Source organism: Tripterygium wilfordii, chromosome 22 (genome assembly GCF_013401445.1).
Source record: "Tripterygium wilfordii isolate XIE 37 chromosome 22, ASM1340144v1, whole genome shotgun sequence".
In the NCBI taxonomy this organism is placed as follows: Eukaryota; Viridiplantae; Streptophyta; class Magnoliopsida; order Celastrales; family Celastraceae; genus Tripterygium; species Tripterygium wilfordii.
Window position 1 is genome coordinate 3,382,394 of NC_052253.1, and position 23,896 is coordinate 3,406,289.

The window sequence follows — 23,896 nt, forward strand, 5'->3', positions numbered from 1 at the left end:
AAAAAAAAAAATATCGTTATAACTAGTTAATAAATCTAGAGTCACGTGCAATTTCATGAACCAATTGAGACTTGCACCAAGATCTAATACGTAAATGACATTCGCACACGCTAGAATGAGCAAAAATCCGTTGATAAACAACTTGGCTCAGGAAGGATCAGTTGGTCACATAAAAGACCCCCGCAACCCGAATCAGTTGGTAAATCTTTTGATGCAACTTGGCTCAAGTGGAAGGAAAAAAAGATAGAAATTACTGGAGTTCTTTAAAAACTACTTATTTCACATTTTCTTATACCAACACAACCTACAAAAAGGTGGGGGGAGTAAGGGAAAGAAAAAAAAATGGGGATTCGAAGCTAACCTCCTTCCCACATTTCTTTTGTGAGAAATACTTTCCGAGAAATTAGACCCAATTATAGTACAGTTTAACAAGATACATGAGGATATGAAATCAAAGAATCACCAAATCAGGCGATGGACTAACACACACCAGTTTGTACTCAAAATTCGCCACCCAAGAAACTGCTGTTGACGAAGTGAGCACGGTCCCGCGAATAAACTCCTTCGAGCTTTTCATCACAGGGATAGAGATGAATGAAAGAATCAACTCCTTCGAGCTTTTCATCACAGGGATAGAGATGAATGAAAGAATCGTTCCACCCTTTCTGAGCGGCAACTTGTCCTATCACTGCCTCCTTCGAGGCAGTGTCCCAGTGGAGCAGCGCAAAACTAATTTCTAATCTCCGTATCTTGAAGCTTTTCTTCAAAAGAAACATATTGTATTTACAATCAGTCTTAATCAGCATTGGCAACCTCTGCGGCTCTCTGTCTCATCATCTCCATCACAGCAGCCCTTCGGCGAGAATCCGACTGCTGCTGCAACCTCCTTAAATGTTCTTTTAGATCTCTGTTTAAATTCACAAACATTTAATAAAACTACTCATCATACTAGACAGCCAGCAGAAAAGATTAAAAAAAAGAAAAAAAGATAAGCAAGTGAACCCCTTGAAGATGAGAATGACAGCAGTGCATATTACCTGCAACGTGGCACATGGCATTCAGATTCTTTGCATGCCCTTGCATGAAGTTGCAATAGATACCACATTTTCTTACAAAGAACACATCCTCCAGATGCACGTATCCTGCATTGTATCCCATGCCGGAAGAGCCCCTTCACCTTACGACAATTTGGATATTGGCAATGTGGAGAACGACACACAGACGCATGCACCAGAAGATCAAGCATTTTCCTAAGCTGCAAATTTCACATAACCATTTCTGTTAGGAAAAATCATGCAGAGTATAAACTTTAAAACACAAATATCCATGAAATCTTTCCTCCAATACCACTTCTATGCATCAGCCAAGTAGTACAACTCTCCATATTCTTATTAAGTTGTATAACATCGCAAAGAACTTTTCATTTTCAATGACAACTTTTCGTTGAGAAATAGGAGAAGATGGTAAACCATCGAGAAAACATAACTTTAAAGAATAATAATAATGACCTTCAATTGAAACAGCAGAAGTCAGCAATCAGCATGAGATAAACACGATTATAAATTCAGGTGCACATGGAAAACATGGAAAATAGAAGAAATAAAATAAACACAGCAATCACATCTACAACGTGTACAACATTTTGTTTTGTTTCATCCATTCTTGCAACACACTGAAAAATAGGCAGTTATCAGAAGAGAGATAATCATCTATCCAATAATGTTTACTAGTATGTCCCCAAAGAATAGAAAAAGAAGTAATCAATTCCAGGGCATTGAAATGTTAAAAGAACTACTAATGACATGCAGTAACTTGGACAACAAACAAGCTAGAATAGACAAATAACAAAAATACACGATATATAGTACCTGTACAACACGCATCTGCCTAGCTTCTTTATTTTGAGCATCACGCTCAGCCATGGATGGATGATTTGTCAACTTATGAGGATGATCGATGCCTCCATCCTTTTGGTAACAAGCATTGCAGACGTCATAATCAGGGCAAACTTCACAGCGCCAACCTTGGCCAGTCTCAATGTCAAGATAGCATGCATTGCATGTCGTCACGAAAGCTGGAGCAGTTGGATTGTGAAGATGGTACAGGACCATCATTGATGAATGTTTAGCTCGCCGTAAGGTATCATACTGATAGTGGTTTCCTTGACAGAGACTTAGAAATGCCTGTCTGGTGTCAAAGAATTCACTTTCAAGAATCTCATCTTTATCTTTCGTATCAGCTAGTACATCAGCTATCTCCACCTGCATAATTCAATGGTGGAATATTTTCCAGTAAGAGACATAAAACAACCTTTAATACAGCAATGATCATATAGACTGGGTAACTAAATATATGGACTACCAACTTACTGGATAAAATGCATGTTTCTCCCTCTGATTGACAGGATGTCTCTCTCTTTCTTCACGCCTTTGTTCTATGTCATAACACCTGAGCCACAAGCAAATCAGACGCACCCAGGGGTCATTCAAGTTGAAAATAACTAGTTTAGTGGAAAGAGAACAGGATAACATAAACTCCTAATGAGATAATGGCACCAAGGAAGTAGGAAGTTGCAACCAAAGAAAACTACTGATTTTTTTAAGTATCTCATACCAACAATTTCACACAAACTTAAAGAGTATCTTTGCCTATTTCCGTATCCTAATTTAGCTTTCAGTTAATGGTTGGATATGACCAAGGTATGATTAGAATTACTCCAATTGAGCTCTCATAGCGAGCATTAGCACAAACAAACATCTGCAGTATGCGCACTTATAAAGATGCAGGTAAAGAATGAAGAATTCTTACTTCTCACATATCTGAAAGTTTTTGCACTGGTTGCAAACCCAACGAGTTCCAGATACCATAAGAAGACAACAATGATTACAGCAATGCTGCAAATGAACCATGATAAAATCTTCCTTCATGGGAGAAATAGTCTCGCCAAGCTAAGCAGAAAAGGAAACAAGACACAGAATTTGTAAGAGGTGAAATTCAAAAGAAAGAACATTAAATTCTTCAGTTCATGCAAACACAAAGGGAAATTAATAATAATAATAAACTCAAATCAGCAAATCAAAACATAACAGTAGTCCGAAGATCTGATAACAAGGATTGTACTTCACAAAACAATAATGTGACTAAAATTGATCAATAGAGAGGGGGGAACCCGTAATTCAAGAGGAATGGAAAGAATTTACCTTATGCATCAGTAGCAGATCCTTTGACGCATTTCCAGAAAGATCAGACTGACCTGATGCTTTTAGAGCCCTTTTTGTTATAGTTTTCTTGGTTGTCCCTTTTTTATTCTGTTTTCGGCCATCTTCTTCTTGATGCATCTGATAAATTAAATCCTCCGCAGCACCAGGCCAATAGTCACCGTCAAAATATGGTAGTCTAGCTGCTGTTACCTTAGCCTTACAGTCACCAGTAGATACAAAGAAATGGTCATATAGATTAGTGAGATCAACGACAATGTTTTCCTTTCCAGCTTTTCTTAACATTGCCAAGTACCTGAAATATAAAAATGGTGGTGCATCCCAAAGAGAAGAGTTAGAGAAGGTTCAGAAACTATTTGTAACAGAAAAGTAATTAAAATCTATTAGTTGACTGCTCTTTGGTTTACCATTCTCGGAGCTTATCAGATTTTGGTGTCTTCTGAATTTCAGGATGGCAATATAATATGTAATCTTCACCCTTTAAAGGGGGGCAAGCCCATATATAGCAACTAGTAAATCCCCGTTTCTTGCAGTACTCAAGGTATCCAATCTGGAAAGAGAGATAGACTTAGAGGTCAACAGCTCATTCTCATACTTTAAACTACATGTATCAGAAAAAGCGCATGCATAGTAAATAATATCTGAGAATCAGAACATACCAAAATTTCATGATATACAAAAGTACGGAGAGCCTCCCCAGTCACTGCTTTGATCTCAGGTCTAAAGTACTTGACAGAATCCAGATATGAAAGATAAACACGACGTTGATTTGGAAAAGCACATTCGGATCCAAATTCTTGAACATACATGCCAAACAGGCATACTTCCACACCTTCAATTTTCTGAAACAACAAAATTACCTGGAAGAAAACCCATCAGCTATTAGTCCAAAATGATCAGTTAGGCAAGGCTTAGCTGACTTATGCTATAGAATCCAAGAAGTTCAATATTACATATATACTACTACAGTGACTTATGTAACAAAAAGCTTCAACGATAATTTCTGTGCACCTTGGATTTATATGGGAACTCTGTTGGGTAATTCTCTTCTCGAAAAATTTCAAGGAATCGCTGCTTTACTTCCAGTTTTTTGTCAACCGATGAAACAACCCGAACCACAAGTGATTCTGCTCCAATAACCTGAAAACAATGAAAGTGTAACTTAGGTAAAAATCAGTGTGAAAATGTCCAAATTAATTGCACTACTCATTAAATTTCACAAGAAAGCACAAAATTAGAATTCCACCATAATGCCCAAGCATGCTAATTGGCATTTACTATAGAATTATAGATAAGAGAAACTAGCAGTGATGTCATAGTTAAATGTAATGTCTAAAGAAAATACTTTATAAGAACAGAAATTTCAAGCACTATGATAAAGAAATGGAATTGCTGAAGTAAACATATAGATGGCAAGGACTAAATTTCAAAAAACCAAGCTCGAGTTAAACCGTGAATTTACTTTGGCAAAATATTAAGAACAATTAGGCTACACCTAACACAAGACCAAAGCAGGGATTTCAGAAATTGAAATTATTTCAGTTATTAAATGACAATGGTCTGCTTCGGTCTCTAGAAATGTCTTTGAGATATGCTGAGTAGTACTGGTAGCTATCAGAGCATCCCTACTATAATAAGCTTCTATTAGTACAATCATAAATAGCACATATTCAATTATCACCCAAAATAGCAGAATATAAAAATGATGGCAAATCACCTCATCAAAACTTTTTCCTTCACGCCTTGCCCTCTCTTGTCGTTCTTGCTTCAGCCTTCTGAATAACCTCTGTTCTATTTGGTCACTAAGGATTGTTCTTGGTAAATCTTTTGCCCCAAGAACAGCACTCTGTGGTAAGGGCTTCCGCTCTCCTCTTTCAACCTCTGCTATATAGCAATTAGGACAGGTATATTCAGCTTGGTCACCATCATTCCTTCGGCCATTAAACAAAGCACATATTTGGTGCTGCCAAGCTTCACACTTATCACATTGAACCCACTACAAGAGCATTGAAAGTCAAAAAAATACTAGCAATTGTTTACAGAATAATCATAAAAAATAAATGTCAAATAGAAAAATGCTAGAATAAAGCCTACCCATTCTTCTGTCTCCTCATCATTTTTCTTCTTCTCGAGCTTTGCCTTTGGAATGGCAGTGCCATCCACAACAATAGCATCTCCACGAGCCTCATTATAGCATGGGATACAGAAATAATGCCGTGCATCACCAGCTCCCATTGTGTAGTACATTGCATTTCGTTTAATGCGTGCACCACACGGTGTGCAATAGGTAGGTGGTGGTTCAAAAGCAAGTTTCTCAACAGCACACAACTGACAAGAGTTCTCGCTCATAGAATGCTCCATGGCTTGATTCTTTTCAGCCTTCGCTTTACTCTGTCGAAAAAGAAAACAAGAAAAAAATTATTTAACATAACACTAGTGGTTACATAAACAAAACATGTTATTGTTCCTACAAGTTAGAAAGATTTTCTTCATACTTCCAAAAGCGTCGCTGCTTGTTTTGCTTGTACTTAATCTTTACCGATTCTACTACAAATCATATCATATACTAACTTATTAGAATTGAATTGGATTTAGACAGAGATCCTGAGAAGGGAAAGGTAGGTTTTACTCTGCAGGATAAAAGATCCAGGAACTAATAAGAAAACGTAAACATATACACAGAAGTAAATGAAGCATAAAAAGTAAACCACACCCTCGGCAAGAAGGGCCTCTTGAAAGCTAGAAAAAACTCCAGAATTGAATGATTTATAAAATCAAGAGCAGATACTGTTGAAAGGACATAATATAAATAAGGGGGGAAAGAGTTAAAGAATGACTCTATGGACTCAGGTGAGAACTAAATAATAAGTAGCCAAAGAAGTTCATCGAAGCAATAGTGATAAAGCAAAGTAAGTCATAATTAAAATACGAAACAAAATGAAGCAATAGCCATGACGAATCATAATAGAGAGAGAATGTTGAATTAAGGTAAATGCACACACGCTGACATAATATGGCATATGATGGGAACACGAATATGCGAACGAAGTAGTTTCACTTTCACGGAACATTAACTGCATGCATTACTGTCTTCAACCATCTACATCAAATTACGGAAACTAATAACCTCTAGAAAACACACATGTACATTAAACTCACCTGGCCAACCCACTGCCGAAGGCCTGTGATATGCTCCCTAACTTGCTCTGGAGTGAACAGTTCCATCAACGAAACTCCTTTTATTTTGGGCTTCCCAGATTTTGTTCCAGCAGCATTTTCAGCCGGCTGTGTGACATTTTCTTCAGTAGGTTGTTCAGTCTCTTTCTCCACTTTGATACCGTCTTGCTTATTAGCAATACCAGCAGGCTTATCACAAACAATAGGCTGAGTGTCAAGCCTCTTATTTCCAATATCAGGTGCATTTTCCTTCTTGATCTCACTGAAATGAGTATTCCCTTGACCAGAACCCACAGGAACTTCCATCTTCGCTTCCATTAACTCGGATTTGTCAGGTATATCACCATTCTGGTGATCTTGGCACTGAAGATCCTGTGATGGATGGGCTTCACTGATTGCTGGAGCTAATACCACAGGTTTTTCATTCTCAGATATAAGAGACTGGGAGGACTGCTCTATCTTCATGCGTTTGAAGGATGGAAGATGATCTTCTGATTTTTCAATAGTTGAAGGTGTTTGTGAAATTGGACTAGCTGTATTGTCTCCAGGATCATATGTTCTAGCACATCCATTAGAACTGGGGATGTTAGAATCAGTGCTCAAACGGGCACGTGCCATGAAACGTGTCTGGATATAATTCTTGACAGGAACACAAACCGGGCAAACAGGGTCCCTACAATGCTTATGATGATTAACCAATGTCTTGGTATGTTGGCAACGAGGATATTGACATTGAGATGAATTGCATCTGTCCAAGTGTCTCCACAATTTTTGCACAATAATGCAATGAAGTTCCATACATTTTCCTTCAGGCGCCGCACATCGACGAGCATGCCGCAAGAACAGAAGCCACCTCTGCATATTCCTAAACTGACGATCTCCACTGGAAAGTTTGAATGTGGCTCCACTGGAATTTGGGGGCATAGCTGGGATCCCAGAAGAACCCGTTTGACCAATAGCAGAATCTTCCGAAGATAAGTTATTACACTGAGCTTCGTCTTTCCCAGATATTCTCCGACGGAAATCCTCTTCGACAAGCTGATCATGTAACATGTTTCCTGGCATGTGACTCCTGTCAAGTGGAGTATGCCGTTGACCCTGCAGTAGGGGGTCTGATTGTGACACAACAGGAAGAGAGCTAAATTCAATTTGAGACTCTGAAACCAACTGATGTGGGTGCAACATTTGTTGCATTTGATGGGAGTCTTGCGATAGTGATGAGTGGATATCATGCTGGCCAGATGGAACAGAGAATTGTTGAGGATCCCTTAAGCGATCTTCAGCAGAATTTTGCTGGAATTGGTTCTGTAATGCAGAGAGTTGGAAATGCTCAGAGGATTGAGATTGCAGAACTCCATTCTGGTGCTCAAATCCAGGCTCATGCTTCACCTGACTGCTAAGATTCGATGGCAGCTGAGACTGGCCATAGGTATCATTATTTAATAAATGCTGCAGCTGCTGATTTCGCTGCTTTTGTTGTTGTTGTTGGACAAATTGCTGCTGTTGTTGAAATTGATGAGACTGCTGCTGAAACTGGTGGTGTTGATTAGATTGTAAGAGACCTGAAGACTGGAAACTCCTCTTTTCAGATGGATCAATGGGTTCATGTTTCACAGGTAAAGCCTGTTGTGCACCATGTAAATTTGACTGAGTACTCATCATGGAAGAGTTGGTTATGGACATAGACATTGAACCCAATTTCTGACTATTCATGGATCCAACAGATGTTACAGCACCATAGAAGTTTCCAGACCCAAAAGAATCAGTATTGCTCATTCCATATGCATCACCTGGCAAATTAAATGATTGTTGTGAGAAGATATCCATGTAAAGTTTCAGATTCAGGGAAAAAAAGAAGAAAAAAAAAAGAAAAAAAAAGAAAGAAGAAAGAAAGAAAATAAATGAAGGCAAAGCACTGATTAGATAGAAGAGAGAGGACCCTGCATTACTGCTCGCTGATGGTGATCAAATTGATGTTGCAAGGTTTTAGGTGAATTAGCATATTGCGTAGCGGCCGGATATCCCTCAGACATTCCAGATTCATTCACAAGTTGCATATTACCCCCAATCATCCCCAGCCCACTATTTAAAGCACCATTCGAAAACCCATAAGGTTTCTGCTGCAAGCCTGACCTAATACCACTACCCATTTGGCTTCCAATGTTCTGCAATATACGGCTATTTTGACTACCAACATACTGCTTTTGCTGCTGTGGCTGCGTGACCATTGTAGATTCAACAGTCGAAAACCCACCACCATTGTTAGAAGACTCCATATTCACATAAGACTGATTATTGTTGCTATTAAATCCAGGGGTGGGAATCATTTGGCTTGCCATTCTTTGCAAACCCACTGATGACATGTTTCCTCCAGAGCCGATGGAGAAATTGGCCGGCAATTGCTGACATCCATTCGCTAAAAATCCTGGAAAAAAATAGATTGTCTACCATGTGTCACAACTACAGGGTCACATTCAAAGAACAGCAAAAAATAAAAAATTTATTGCTCAAGTATTTACCATCAGATCTACTAAACGAGCCACCATGCATTCCACTAGTTTGCAACATGCTTCCAGAATTGACAGCCGTAGGTGGCATGCTATCGCTAACACTGGCAGCAATCATTGAAGTATCGCCAGCAGAGCTTACCATCAAATTCGAGTTTCCCGCATTTGACATTCCAGGGGTTGGTATCATAGTGCCAATTGAGGAGGAAGAGGAATTAACAAGCTGTGGATATCGCTGGTTATGGCTACTTGCATGTGGCCGTTTGATCAAAGTAGCCATACGGCTCTCTAACGTTTGAAGATTCAAATACTCTTCCTACAATGAAAATTTTATTGTTGAATATTAACATTAAAGAACATCGCACGAAAACAGGAGATTTTCTGGGATTAAAAAGAGATATCAAAAAACAACTTCAAAAATTGATGCAAAAGGGAATATTATAAACCAATTAACTTTCAAGTTAGTTCAATAAAAAATGTTAAGAAAATCGAAGAATTAAACTGAGAAGAAAATAAGAACCATGAAGAAGCATGTAAACTTAAGAAGAAAACAGAAAGTGAACCTTTGTAATAGCAGTTTTAAATAAGCCCTCCTCTATGTGTTTTGCAACATCTATAAACCTCTGCTTTTGTGTTTCATTAAAGGGCTGTGGCTGCCGACGTTCAAACATTTCAAATCTGCAAGCAAGTAGAAGCTAGAGGTCCAGTCATTGAAAGAGGAAAGTTGCACAAACTATAAACCGCAACTTATACATGATAGCATCGTTTTCTTTATGAGAAATAGCAACACATTTTCAACATAAGAATTGCTCTTCGTTGAATAACAAAGACAGGAACAACAGTTAGAAGATACAAATTTTACTATGGGAAGTAGGAAAGAGTGCAAAAATTTAGTGGAGAAAAATTAAAAAATATACAACGGAGAAGGAGAAGCATCATAATGGAATTAACGAAGACAAAAAAAAATACAGGGTTCTACTAGTGAAAACATCTAAACAGACTAAAATTCATCCAATTAACCTAAAGCACATGCTGTCAACCATTTGCAGTTGCCATCCACATGTGAACAAACAATTCACCATTAAACTTATAGCATATTCCTATCAAATAAATGATTGAATTGACATCCAGCTTCTACACACAAACACGACATCATCAGCCACAAAATTTTCATGTATTATTCAGCTTAAATAGGGTAACTTGGTTTCCATTAACAGCAGTTGACAAATAAACATATACATTTGAAATTAACAAGTAAATGCCTTAAAGAACAAAATACAGCAAACTAGGCACAATAAATCTTTTGGGAGAAGAGGGAGGAGAGAATACATTGTTAAAATAATGTGCATTCTGACTGTTAATTACTATCCCCTCTTAAAAAGTGAATGGCTATAAGTGTCTGGTATGCATGACTTGCAACTGCATGCAACAGAAACACACTCACAAAGATCGCACACGCAAACAACAAGGTCAAAATCCATTAGAAAGACAATAAGAAGAACAACAAATTGGTACCAGCTTACACTTTAGACAACAATGAAGTCATGACATAAATATCATCACAGTGTACATACTATTCAAGTTAAAACTTTCTAGAACTTTTTATTTCTAAAGTAGTTCAAAATTGCAAGAACTTATAAATATCATCACAGTGTACATAGTTCAAGTTCAAACTTTCTAGAACTTTTTCTTTTTAAAGTAGTTCAAACTTGCAAGAACTTACAAAATACAATCATGCTGCAAACAGAAACCTTTTCAGTGCAATCAACAAAAAGAGAAAATGTCTTACATCCTCTCTCTCATGCCTTCGCGGCCTCGGATGATCTCTGGGCTCATATTGTACAAATTATTTTGAGGACCTCCAACAGGAACACCCCCACGGCCACCACCAGCAAAATTCGGCATCTGGCCATTGACATTCTGCTGGGGAAGGCCAGGCTGATTGGTCACCTGGCCAGAGATCGGCCCCGACATATGCGCCTGCACATTCATGTTACCTTACTCTAAACTACTATCCCACTCATGCTTCTCCTACAACCTCAACAAGGATTCCCCACCACTTCACTTCTGGGTCCCCTGCACACATTTAAATTCAAACAAACATCAAATCAACTAACCCAAATTGCTACAAAATTAACCATCATCCATAACCAAATTGAACAAAACTAGCGTCGAATAACCAGAATGAAGCGCCCCAAATCCAAACCAATCAAAAAAGCAAACTAATTTCTGAGGGGGAATCACACAATAGCCACAAAATTAATCAATCACTCAATCAATTGCAAGAACCCTAACTCACGTTCCACAATCTAATCGAAATCGTACCTGAAAACCCTAGTGGAACTGTGAGAGAGAGAAAGCGAACAAGATTGAACAACCGCGATCGACGACGACGACAAGGACAAGGTCGGTGATTATCGACGAAGGTCCAAATCGGCACGTGCGTATTTAACACCAAAAAGAGGGCAAGAGATCCTCTCAATCGGAAGGGGACGATGGGGTATTTAACAAATTAGGAATTACTACAATTTAGAGAAAAATTAACAATTGTTGTTTCGAGCAAACAGAGGGAATACCGGAAAAGAATTGCCGGAGGGAGGCGTGTGTGCGTTGAATTTATTTTCTTGATTATCTTTATTTTTTAGGGATTTTTGGATTCCAGGATTCAATCGAGGGATTAATTTTCGTCAGAGTAAGAAGAAAAAACAGTGTACGTATGTTTGTAAGTATAATTGTTTGCTGCGTGTAAACGTCGTCGGATAAAGACGGTATGAATTATGAAAGAGAGAGAAGAGAAGAGATAACGGAGTTGCGTCTGTTTATATGATTTGACATTTTTGCCCCTCTATTTTGTTATTTATCTATATTATAGAAAATATTTTCCTTCACCTTATATGTCTATGACTTTATACCACAGCTCTCCCAGTTTCTTGTGATGTATAACGGTTAGCAGTCTTCTCTCTCGAAGTTATGAGTTGAATTCTTACTATCTCCCGAAGTTAATGAATTCAGTTCTTACTAAATTTGTATATAGGGATTCCTATGTCTTGAGCGTCAAACTCAAAAAATATGAATTTCCGAATAAGATAAAAAGAATATTATTTGTATCCCATTTTTTATTAAATATACCCCATTAATCCTTTAAAAATACATTAGAGTGGGGTGTACTTAATAAAAAATGAGGTGAAAATGATGTTCATCAAAATATAGAGGAAATGCAACTTTTGGCCACTGAAATATCTTACTAGGTTCAACTCAGTCATCAATTTTACAAACGTTTTAATTTGGATATTCAAATTTATAAACTGTTTCAAACTAGTCAGACGAGCAATTTTCGGGCAATCAACAATCCCAAGTGGCACAGTATAGTCAAAATCAATTAATTTATGCTGATGTGGCCTGACACCTATAATGACAATTGTAATCAAACCAAAACTGATGACTTTGTTCCATGTAACCCACGTGGGCTGGTTGACCACCCGTGCGACTAGTTTAAAACAGTTTAGAAATTTGAATATCCAAATTAAAACGTTTATAAAATAGATGACTGAGTTGAATCTGATCAAATATTTCAATGACCAAAAGTTGCATTTCCCCAAAAAAGAAAGCTCTTGGCCCTTCAACACCGGAGGGCCAAACCACGCCCGCTGCTCATTCACTAAGCCACATGTTCACATGTATTATGTATACGATGCGAGCACTATTGAGGTTAAATTGCATCATTATCATTCTAGAAGAGTTACGACTGAAGATTAATGCCCAAGTCGGGACACATTCTAACTATTCTGATGCATCAAGTCTTGCTGTATGTTGCAATTCCTCTGTTATAATGATAAATGACTAAAGCACAGTAAGTTTAATTCCTAATTCTTCCGATCAATCTGAACACATGCCGTTCGTTCGAAAGAGAGGCTGGCGGCCAGCAAAACCTCAGGGATCCAGCAACTAAATACACAAGTCCTTTATGAGCACCAATCTTCCAAACCAAAATACTTAAAGAAGGGAAAAAGAAGTCAAATGACCATGGATTGTGCAACTCAAAAGATGGTACAATGAAGGATAGGATAAACATCTGATATAAACCTGCGAATTGATGGATACACCACACCTTTGTAACACTAACAAATCATCCCAAAGAACAAATTCCTCAACAAATGCAGAATTTCATAGTGTGAGATATTAAATGAACTTGAGCAAGAAAATCATGCACAAGAACACAGGAAAAATTGACATAGCACAAAACAAAGTAACTGATTTTTTTCAATAAATTTGCTCCGAAGGTAAGTTACATAAAAATTTATAAACAATGGTGCAGAAATGCATATCAAGTCTGCATCTTCGTGTATTTTGTATAAGTAGCGTATGCAGTCTATTGCATATTTTCTCATCTTAACCATTATACAGCCTCATTATACGTCACAGCATTCGTAATTCATAGAAGCCCACATCTCAAAATTTTAAACCGTTTTCATCACAACACTCCATAACATAGGTCATTCTTCCTTCCTCAAGCTACACGTGTGCCAAGAAACTACGTTAAAGACTAGATCAAGGCAGTAACAAGTGCCACTCACGATCCTAAACCCTGAATAAACATCAAATTGCAGACTGACAATCTTTGAGAAGTTCCAATGACTCAATGAGTAATAGCGGTGAAAAAAAAGGTAATTTATACGTGATAAAAGTAGTTCTGCCATGCAACTAAAGAGGATAAGTCGCTGCTCCTCGTAGAATATTAGCAAATGGCCGGCATAAAAGCTGAAAATATCTATTTAACATGACTCAAACTTGCTAAACAATATAATATAACTCACCTTGAAAGAGAGAATGGCTATGTGGTTATCCTTTCTGCTTTCCACAAAAAGGGTACCAATGACCTGCTTCTTCAGTGACTCCGGAAGGAGTGCCTACACCTCATTAGTAGCTCAAATGCTTTTTTTTACCGGGAAGCCAATATCAGAGCAAATGTTATAGCATAGAGTGGAGCAAAGGATATCAACACTAACATATATCTAAATACATTCAAAATTTCAAGAATGATTTTTTTTTCTCGTAGTCGGATCAGGGACAAGCAAGATATACGTAGACCTTACCCACACATAATATGTGGAGAGATTATTCCCAGAAATTGAACATTGAACATATGACCTCATGGCTGCACCTCTGTAATTCTACTACTGCCCACATGTTCGCCTGTATACAATGATCCTTCCATAAAAGTAAATGCATGCAGGAGTGAAGGAGAGGGGGGCAAAAGAGGGGCCAGAGAACTTGCTTCTCAACAAACATTAACGTTCAGACGTAATAGGATACGTGAGGGTGCAGCTTCCAGCCATGGCCTAAAAATCCATGACTAGGCCAACAAAAATATTCACTACCCACCCAAAGTTTTGAATTGTCCCATGGTATTGCGAATCAATGCCAAGGTGAATCTTCCCCAAAGGGTTCATGTCAAACCTGGAGGCAGGAGAATACAATTAACCAATTCAACTGTAGGTGTAAGGACGGGCTCGTGGTGCTATGTAAACAGAGTTACCAGAATCAATAGGACTTTGCAAAAATGGATTCTGTCTATCAAATATTATACGCCCTCCTCGGCCAATTCGCCCATGAAATCTATAAGGTGGGGTAGAAGCACCATTCTTTGTTGAACAATCTAATGGCGGTACAATGCCTGCTGCTGCCATTTTTTCTGGAACCAGGGGTTTCGTGAACAACAAAACTGGTTCAAGAGGATCCTGCAACAACCAAAAGTAATATTTAGAAATACAAGTGGTATTCCACTGTAAGGAAAATGCAGCCATAAAAGTATAATGGTTTGATGCCTAGAGAATGTAGGGCCCATAATGGGTGCATGAATGAAATAAAAAATTACAAGAATACGAAAATCGGAAAAGATTGGGGTGATGTTTTCTTCCACTTGTAAAGGGAAAGGACAATGGAGTATTTAGTCTTGGCATGATGAATGATGTGAAACACTTTCTTCCGAAACACTGTTCTAAGATCTTTATTTGTTGGCTACGAGAAGTTTGCCTAGGCACTTTCTCGTTAAATCCTTACATATGGAGGTATGATGTGGAATGTTAACTTCACTAAAATTACCCCACGCATGTAATTAGAGAGGCACGCCCGGTTCTTTTAACTGTTGTTAGAGTGCATTTCAGATATTAAAGGCAAGATGGAAACCTGATAAATGTGATGGAATGAAGGAGCAAGTTTGCATGGGACTGAAAAACTAATGCATCTTCATAGTAGTTAGTGAGTACAAAAGGGCTTCATATGATTAGTTTTCTGCAGTTCTTGTTGGGTGAGCACCATATGATTAGTAATTCTTCACATTGGATGGCACACCTATGGTGCTCTTTAGTTTTCTTTTTATTTTTTTCAGAGGAAAAGGCAGAGTAGTTAGCTTTCTGAGACATTTCATCTGTGACCAAGTTGATAGGGAACCAATAAGGCTTCTACAAGTTATAGAAATCACTCGAAAAAATAGCTAATAGTAATCATATGTTTTGGATGGTTAATGGTTATAGGTTGGGGGAGAGAGCGAGGGAAGGAGTTTTCAATTTGGCACAATGAAACACTTTTACCAATTTATGGAGCCATCCATGAGGTGTATGCCGCCGCCTAAATTCTTGTTTCATGCCTCCTGCAGGAACCATGAGCAAGTTGGAATCCGTTAAAGGGGGATTGGAAGGTACAGCATGTCGCATGCGTGGACGACTGTTGGCCAGGTCATCTGAGTCCACATATTCATCCTCACTTGAGCCAAACTTGCAAGAAGCTGGAGGATATCCAGGAAAAGCCAAGCTATCCTCGAGGAGCTCAGTTTCATGCTAAACACATAAACAAAAGTCACACATCAATTAATAATAGATTTTCAATCAAAATAAACTTTAAACACATTCTTCACACCCAGACTGCCCACCCACACCATTGGTTGGGGGAGAAAAAGAAGTAACAATTAAAAGGGAGACAAAGAAAAGAAAAAGGATCAACCTGAAAAATATTGCTTGCCTTTCGATTTACCAAGTACATATTTTGCTACTTGTTTGATACAAGCCACCATCTCTCCTCAAATAGAGTTTGTTTCCCAACTAAACATCAATTTTCGTTCTTAAGTAATGTCTCCCTAAAAGCTATATACTTACCCCTTCTTGATTCCACCACCTAATTTATACTCCCATGCTACTCTACTTCTTCTAGGTCATTTCTTAAAGCATATTTCCACCACTACCATTCTATATTGTGCAGTTAGACTCTCCTCCAGAATCAATTTACAGTCCTTTCAAAGTCTTTTATAAATCTTTCACATAAGAATAAAATCTATCTAACTAGAGTCATGTCCACTCCTAAAAGTAATTAAACATGATTCTTCTTAAAACAAGTATAAGCTATACACAGGTCATAATACCACAAACTCTAAAATAGTTTCTCCAACCCCATTTATATCCCCAAACCCATACCTTCCATGTACAGTTGTACACTATCAAAGTTTACATTCTCTCCCTACAAGTGTATCTAGGTCTCCTCCTAAAAATATTTTCTTCCGACTTGGAATGCCTGAACAATCTCATCGGGGTCACTCCAAAATTGTATCTTGGTATTTTCATCTAATCCTATTTGCAAGGTGTAAGCACTTACAACATTAATAATCTCCTTCCCTGGCACGAATTTGGCCATTAAGATCCTATCGCCTTTTCTTTTTATCTCTACAACATCAACTTTTATTTCGCTATCTATTACTATACCTACAACATTTTTATTTCTATCCATTCCAGTGAACATCATACAGAACATAAAAAGTTACCTTGTACTTGATTTGGATCCTCTGGAGGCTAACTTCACTATCCATCACTTCTCTCTTTTTCTCTTCTCTCTGCATATAAGGCATAATTGGGCAGTGACAACACAAATAATCTATATTACGAAATACAGTTCTTATATGCCTATATAAATTTGACCCAATATGAAAGAAAAAAGAAAACCTTAATTAGAGCTTCAAGAATAGTCTTGGCTTGGTCAAGGTTGCGCCTGACCTGAAAATAGTCAACCACAAATGGAAGTGTCAACATTTTTAGTAACTATACAAAAAGTGATATGATGACTGCATATCTCTAAGACAACTGTAGAAAGTAAAAATAGACATGTTCGATGGAGATGTCACATGCATCCTGAGAAGAACACATCTAATATAGTTGAACAGGAACTGAAAGTGTTTGATTTGATATATCGAATATTGATGCAAGACCATAGTTATGCTAAGGAACAAGAAAAGTATGGAAACGAGACAAATAGTACCTAGGATTGAATAACAACTGAAATACCATATCAGATGAAAAAAGCTGCATCCAAAGAGTCTTAAAAGACATAAGGGCTACCATGCCTCTTCCAATCTCAAACCATTAATCCTAAGAAAAATCTATGTACTCATTAAAAGTCACAAACTACTCACATGACTTCTTTAAAAACACAATTACTAACCATGGACTGAAATAAAGGAATAAAGCTAATAGAAAATTTTAAAATAACTAAAAAAGGACATTCTGCTGCTACTTATGCTCCTGCATCAATTATCCATTTTGTGAACTGGTAATTATCCGTTTTATTATTATATTTATTAATGATTTGTTGATATAGCGTCAATGTATAATTTCAAGGAAATGAAATGAACATCATGGAAGTTTTGATCCCACTTTACTACGTAACATAACTAATAACCATGACCAATATAACCCTTGTCGCACACTGTAGGAAAACAAGAAGAAACGAGAGAGACTCAATTTTATACCCTTCAGCTTGAGGCATTAGTGGTCAAGTCAAAGAAATTGTTTTACAATGGTAAGTGGTAACAAACACTATTCGTTGTAAACTTAACATAATACCGCTACCTCCAGCTCTGATATTGTATTTACATCCATATAGTTGGTCAGAAATTTCCATTCTACAATAGGCAAATCTATCATTCACCACTCCAGTTGTCCATTGACAACTTTTCGTGCCTTATGACTCACGAGCCTTCTTTGAATTATCAGTCATTAAATATTCAAACACTTCACTGATGAATATTTACAGTCAAAAACATATGGGATGTTAAAAAGATCATGCATATTTTCTCCCACGGACTACTTTCATATTGAGACAGAGATGAGGTGCCCATGACCCCCAGAAACCACAATCCTTCGTATGTACAAATAAAGCATGATTTAACAATTGGGCTATACACACTGGAAATCACCACCTATCAATATGTGAAAAAACAGGACATTTTTTTGGGTTATCTTATTTCCGATCCCCCTGATATTTTTTATGTCTTATCATTTTTTTACATATGACATCAGCAGGATGAAAACAGCCAGACCAGTTGACCGAAAAGAAGTCGGCTCTTCCATTTGCTGGCCAATAGATCTCTAAAAGATGCTGCATGCCAAAACTTCAAATAAGAAAGACCTAGATGTATTTTCCTTAGGGAAATGAATAGTCAATATGGATAAAAAAAAATGGAAATTAAAACAATTATGACTTATAGGCACAGACAGTACAATACAAAAATGAATGGTACCAAAGTACCAAACGATAAACTATTACAGAGAAACAAGAAATGTTGTCTCATGGGCTCTTATGAATATGCAATAAAAACCAATATTAGCCAAAGTTCAGCTTGAGGATCCTCCATGGACATTAAATGCGCAAACAATCAGGTTTAGACTTTAGAGTAAGCACGTAATGGGTGTACAGAGGTCCTCACCTGGCGAAGCTTTTCAAATGACTGTACATTGTTTTCCCTCCTTTGCATCTGTACATAAGAACAAGAAGAGCTTAACATACCAATCAACAAGATATGTTAGGCTGAAAATTCTTGCAAATTTACCATCTTGGCAGCATCATTAGCCAGAACATGTAGTGGACTGTAAATGGAAAAGTCCACCACTTACCCGTCTTGTGTGTAGTCTATGGGCTTTCTCTCTTGGCCTAAACACGTTGTATGGGTTGGTATCATTAACCGGCGGAGGAGGCTGCACAAGGGGGGAAAAAGAAGGAATTTGAAGTCAGGCTTCCTAAAACCAGGTCCATAATATGCAGTTGAAGCAACTGTCTCATGCATGCGTGAATGCAAGAAAATATGGCATAGTTAAGGTCATGCAATAGGGTATTTCCACCAAGAATATTGTTTGTATACATTAAGAAAGACATTTTTGTGATGGCATTGACAACAGGTTCATTATGAAGCATCCCAAACTATGAAAACTTGTAAGGGACAATTCTAACATGAGGATTTTTGGCAACATTATTCGTTTTCCCTTATTAGACTGTTTTTTGAATTCCCTTTTAAGTAATATTGATTAGTCCACTTATTATATTTTTTGCCTCATTGATTTGTGTGTGATCAAAAGTCAAAACTGTCCCCCGCTCACCAGAATTTATTACTCTGCAACTGGTGACATACTGACATTCATCTATCATGATGAGGTCAAGAAAGCTCAGTGCTAATCATCAACGGTAATAGGTTCCATGCTACAACATGCAACTAGTGCTAAATCTTACTCTAAGAACAACATACAAAATCTCACTTTAATTGTATAAAAAAAGTAGACATGGAAGTTAAATAATGATATGACATGCATGCTTCAGTGACCCAAGTTTTAATGAAAAAGTGAGCCCTCCATCAAAACAATCCAAGTAGATGGAGCCGGAGACCACCTCCCTTTTGGCCTATGCCCTGAAAGCCACATTTGTGCAGTTACAAGACCTCAGCATGTAAGGCACGTGATTTAAATGGACAGCATAAGCTGTCACATCTACACTAAGGGTGTGTATTATATGCGTGTAAAGGGGGCGACAAATAGCAATAGCTGCTTTAAGGTTGTTTGTCACACGGGTGTAACTATTAAACCAAAGTAACAATTACCCCCAGATTGGTTTAAGGAAGATAAAGGTAAAATGGTGAAAGATTGTCACCTAGGATCAAGTAACCCTTAAAATGGGGGTAAATGAAGGGCTTAAACTTATTCTATGCATTACCACCTTTTTTACTCCACCAATTATCCTAGCAAAAGGTCAATTTTATGCATATCAACCGTAGCTTAGTCGTATAGATTAACATTTAATTTCATACTGAACACTGCTTATTCATTATAGATTGACAGTTACCTTTCATCCAAACAAAGTAAGCACCTGTTAAACCCAAAACCCCAACCTTCCAATAACAAACCGTCACTCCTGTAAGACTTAAATCTGTAAAATTTCATCATTTATAGCGTAACTCTCTCCAAAATGCCCTACGGTTGCCTCCACTTGAAAATAAGTGCTTGGCGGGAACATTAAAAAAAAAAGTGATTGGCGAGCAATGTATATATACATAATTCTATACAGCAGCAACTTCCCAGTATGACCAAATACTAACCTGCAAACGCCGCAAAATAGGCTTTTGCCACCTTTCACGCTGATCAAAAGAAAAAATGTATATATATGTGATATATCAAATAACATGCATAAAAAGTCATCCTATGACATGAAAAATTATACAAACTATTGGAACACAAAATCCTTGAGCAAACTAACAAGAGAAACTGTTACAACACTTATCAAAAACTATTTTCATTGTGAGGTGGAATAGTTTTTCATGTAAATCATTAACTCCTGTAAATAATACCTTTCGGGCATTAAGAAACATACTGTTCCAGCATTAAAAAAATACACATTCAATTGCAACATTATGCAATAAAGCCACACAAAAGAGTTGACTTACAGGACTTCCAATGAACACAAGTTTGAAAATATATTATCCAGACATGCATATAGACATATAAGAGCCTTGAATCTAAGTACACAAGGAACCAAAAGTCTGGAATGGTAATCATGTGTCTTCTGAGGAACTTCAACAACTACCTAACCTAAGTTTCTTTCCCATGTTCCCTAAAGATATCTAATTATTTAAGAAAGATTCAATTCTCGAACCCTTTCAAATAGACACATACTTTGCTACCAAAAATAAGCTCTTACTAAGATTTTTAGTAAGCGATACAGTCAGACTCAATTGTACAATCAATTAAAAGAAGTATCCAACTAGAAAAGGAGCTCAATACTAAACTCCTACTGCTGGACTTATTTTCTAAGTAAAACCAAGGTGTTTTATTTGTTCTTTTTTTTTTAATTGGAGCAAAGTAAATCTAACCTTTTAACTAAACATTTAGAGCAACATAACACAATCAACATGATTAAATTTATACTAACTTAACAGAGGTCACACCAAATTTATTCAGAAAATGATCTCACCAGCAACACAAATATGCCTACGCTTTAAATTTAAAAAGTGCATGTGTAACTAAGTGGGTGGCAAGATTAGTCCACAAGGCTATTAATTTTTTATTCTCAAGGTTTATTTTCTTTTTCCATCACATGCCCTGAAAAATAACTGGAGTGTTGTTTTACATCCTCGGTTGTATATAAGTATGTATCAACTCCATACCAAAAAAAAAAAGCATGCATCGACTCAAGCATGGCTATACTCCATATTTTGCATTCTACATTGCCAGTGTTTAAAAAATCTTATGCAATATCATAGGTGTATGGTACACATAACTCCACTAAACCAAGCTACACACTATACATTCAAGAGATTCATACTGTAATGGAATTAGGGAAGCATGTCTAATTTTTCTTGTTCGCTGAACATAATTCTTTTAAGCATCAGGAGAAAACAAGAAATAAATTACAAATATCTTCACATTACTTTTAAAAATATCAAAGTATGTACTATATAGTTTCAAACACAAATTCACATCATTCTTACAACCAAGGAAGTCAATGTTCTCATACTTTCATAAAACTTTCTTCAATATGCCATGTAATATAATCCATACCTTTTCTTTCCAATAGTTAAAAACAGACTGGAAAACTGCATATCGAATGGACTGAGCCTGGAGGGCCTAGCATTAAAAGGAAAAGAAGAAAATTAAGATTAATGCCGGACAGTGCATCTATACATCAAATGCTTAAGAGATAACATCTTCCAGGGAAAGCAACAAAATACACAGATAATGAAAAATAGAGTGTATTTCTACGATCTAAATGGAAAAGAATCAAAAAGATAATGTATTTGCATTTTTTAAATTCAAGAATCAAAACATATAACTTCAGAAAAGGCATCTAATAAAACAAAAACTAAAAAAACAGACGGCAAAAAATCCCTTCCAGGTATCATGAGCAGTGTCTATATGTTTCAACAACAAAGCAAGAGCACATTTCATCCTGCTTTCCAATTCGGCATTAAAGTTTACACTTTCTTAAATGCACTTTGTTCTAGCCAGGGGACACCGCCTCAAGCACAAAACACATCTATAAAGGCACAACAGTGACACCAAATATTTACCACTATTGCCACATCAAATTGTGGTAAAACATAAATGGGAGAACCAAGTGTAGGAGTAAAGGGTAAGAGTAAGAACTGGTACCAAAAAAATACACAAAGGTCAAACGGTCAAACCTAATACTCACCTCGACTGCCGCATCAAATTGCAGTAGAACGGGAATAGGTGAACCAATTGTAGGTGTTATAATTCCTGCTCTCTCGCGAGCCTTATGATCCAAGACCTCCAACTTGAAAATAAGATTCTCAAGCCTACATTACAAATATGGCAAAAAAATAAATATTAAGATACAGGGTCATTAACACATTATGACCGGAAAAGGAGAACACCTTAGTACTCAGTAGAGTCAAAATGAAAGGAAGAAAGCAATTACTTCTCAGGGTTAAGAATCTTCTTATCTTGGTTGAATTCATAAAGCCAATCGTCATCCTCATTGTCAAGGTCATACTCAACAAACTCTCCAATCTCAGCACGAGCTGCATGCAAGCAAGTATCTCAATTAAAAACAAGAGATAACAACAATGTGCAAGGAAAAAAAGTAGGAAAGGTTGGTACCTCCCCGTGCACGTAGATAAGAAGTAGGCTGAGAGAATGTGCGTGAATAGTCTCTCTCATAGGTATCCACCACCACATACTGAGGTGTTGGTATCTCGTTAGCCATTTTCTTGCTCGGAACATGATGTACCTATTACACCAAACAAACAGTTCCATTATTTCTAACCTAAAACAAGTTACAGAACAAAAAAAATATCACATAGCATTCAATTCAATGTTCAAATACCTCATTATCGGTCTCAGCAGCGGCAATACGGAGGAGGAAGTGTGAATTTCGGGTAGAAGTAGGAGTCTCATCGTCTTCAATGTCCTTCAATGACTTCACAATTGGCAGCTTCTTGTGTATGTCCAGAGGCCGTGGCCTGAACGACAGCCTACTCATTCTCTCTATCTCTCAAGTGACTGCTTCTAGTCTCATTCAATTTCGATGTATCTACCACTCCCCTGTTCGAATTCTAGGGTTTCGGTTGGTTGGAGAATTTGAATTAGGTTTCGTTCTCTCGAGTTCCCTCTTCTACCTCCCATACAAAAGGAGGTTATACGAAGCTGGGAAGCGAGATGAGAGAAATTCTGGGTTTGTTTTTCAGCTCAGTCGCTTGTTATGTCAGCGTGAGAGAGGTGGAAAAATCGAAGAGGGAAAGAGATGCTGATGTTCGATAACATGCTTCGAATGGCTCTCTGCTACTGCGCCTGCAAGAGCTGTTACTTGGGCCGGGCTCCTTGCATTACTCTTTGGGCCCAAATTCCTTATTGGCCCAAATCCACAAACCCCAAAATACACCAATAAACTTTGAAAATTTCAAATAGAACTCACAAATTATTGTATATTAACCAAGCACCCCCTCAGTTATCCCATTCCCATCAGCTGGTATGCCAATTATCCTAGTTACGGAGTTATACGGACGGGATCCAAATAATTTTGTGGGCTTCACATAATACATATAAAATTATGTACGTACAAGTCAATAGCCGATATTATCCCAGAATGTGATTTGCATGCATGGATACTGATAAAATAATGCCCCAAAATTGGTTTACAATGCATATACACAAATTTCTGAATGTTGTC

General features: G+C 37.4%; 2 protein-coding genes across 3 annotated transcripts; both read right to left on the reverse strand.

The window, feature by feature from the left end:
• Positions 1-223: 223 nt before the first annotated feature.
• LOC119991999 (histone acetyltransferase HAC1-like) lies at positions 224-11,595 on the reverse strand. Of its 2 annotated transcripts, XM_038838572.1 has the most exons (17): positions 11,228-11,595; positions 10,692-10,978; positions 9,466-9,580; positions 8,915-9,218; positions 8,335-8,820; positions 6,378-8,185; positions 5,313-5,609; positions 4,936-5,214; positions 4,230-4,358; positions 3,878-4,078; positions 3,626-3,768; positions 3,201-3,513; positions 2,809-2,948; positions 2,370-2,448; positions 1,869-2,261; positions 1,038-1,255; positions 224-907 (listed from the first exon to the last, which is right to left on the reverse strand). In XM_038838572.1, the coding sequence occupies exons 2-17, from the start codon at positions 10,892-10,894 to the stop codon at positions 796-798; spliced, it is 5,220 nt and encodes a 1,739-aa protein (XP_038694500.1). In that variant the 5' UTR covers positions 10,895-10,978; positions 11,228-11,595; the 3' UTR covers positions 224-795. The 2 variants fall into 2 exon arrangements, with proteins under 2 accessions (XP_038694500.1, XP_038694501.1); XM_038838573.1 differs by lacking the exon at positions 11,228-11,595 and having other exon boundaries at positions 9,466-9,597; positions 10,692-10,828.
• A 2,240-nt stretch (positions 11,596-13,835) lies between these two features.
• LOC119991952 lies at positions 13,836-23,500 on the reverse strand. Its single transcript, XM_038838514.1, has 12 exons — positions 23,054-23,500; positions 22,828-22,957; positions 22,646-22,748; positions 22,400-22,523; positions 21,766-21,831; positions 20,307-20,345; positions 18,838-18,918; positions 18,651-18,698; positions 16,891-16,941; positions 16,713-16,781; positions 15,493-15,738; positions 13,836-14,640 (listed from the first exon to the last, which is right to left on the reverse strand). The coding sequence occupies exons 1-12, from the start codon at positions 23,207-23,209 to the stop codon at positions 14,389-14,391; spliced, it is 1,365 nt and encodes a 454-aa protein (XP_038694442.1). The 5' UTR covers positions 23,210-23,500; the 3' UTR covers positions 13,836-14,388.
• Between the last annotated feature and the right edge of the window lie 396 nt (positions 23,501-23,896).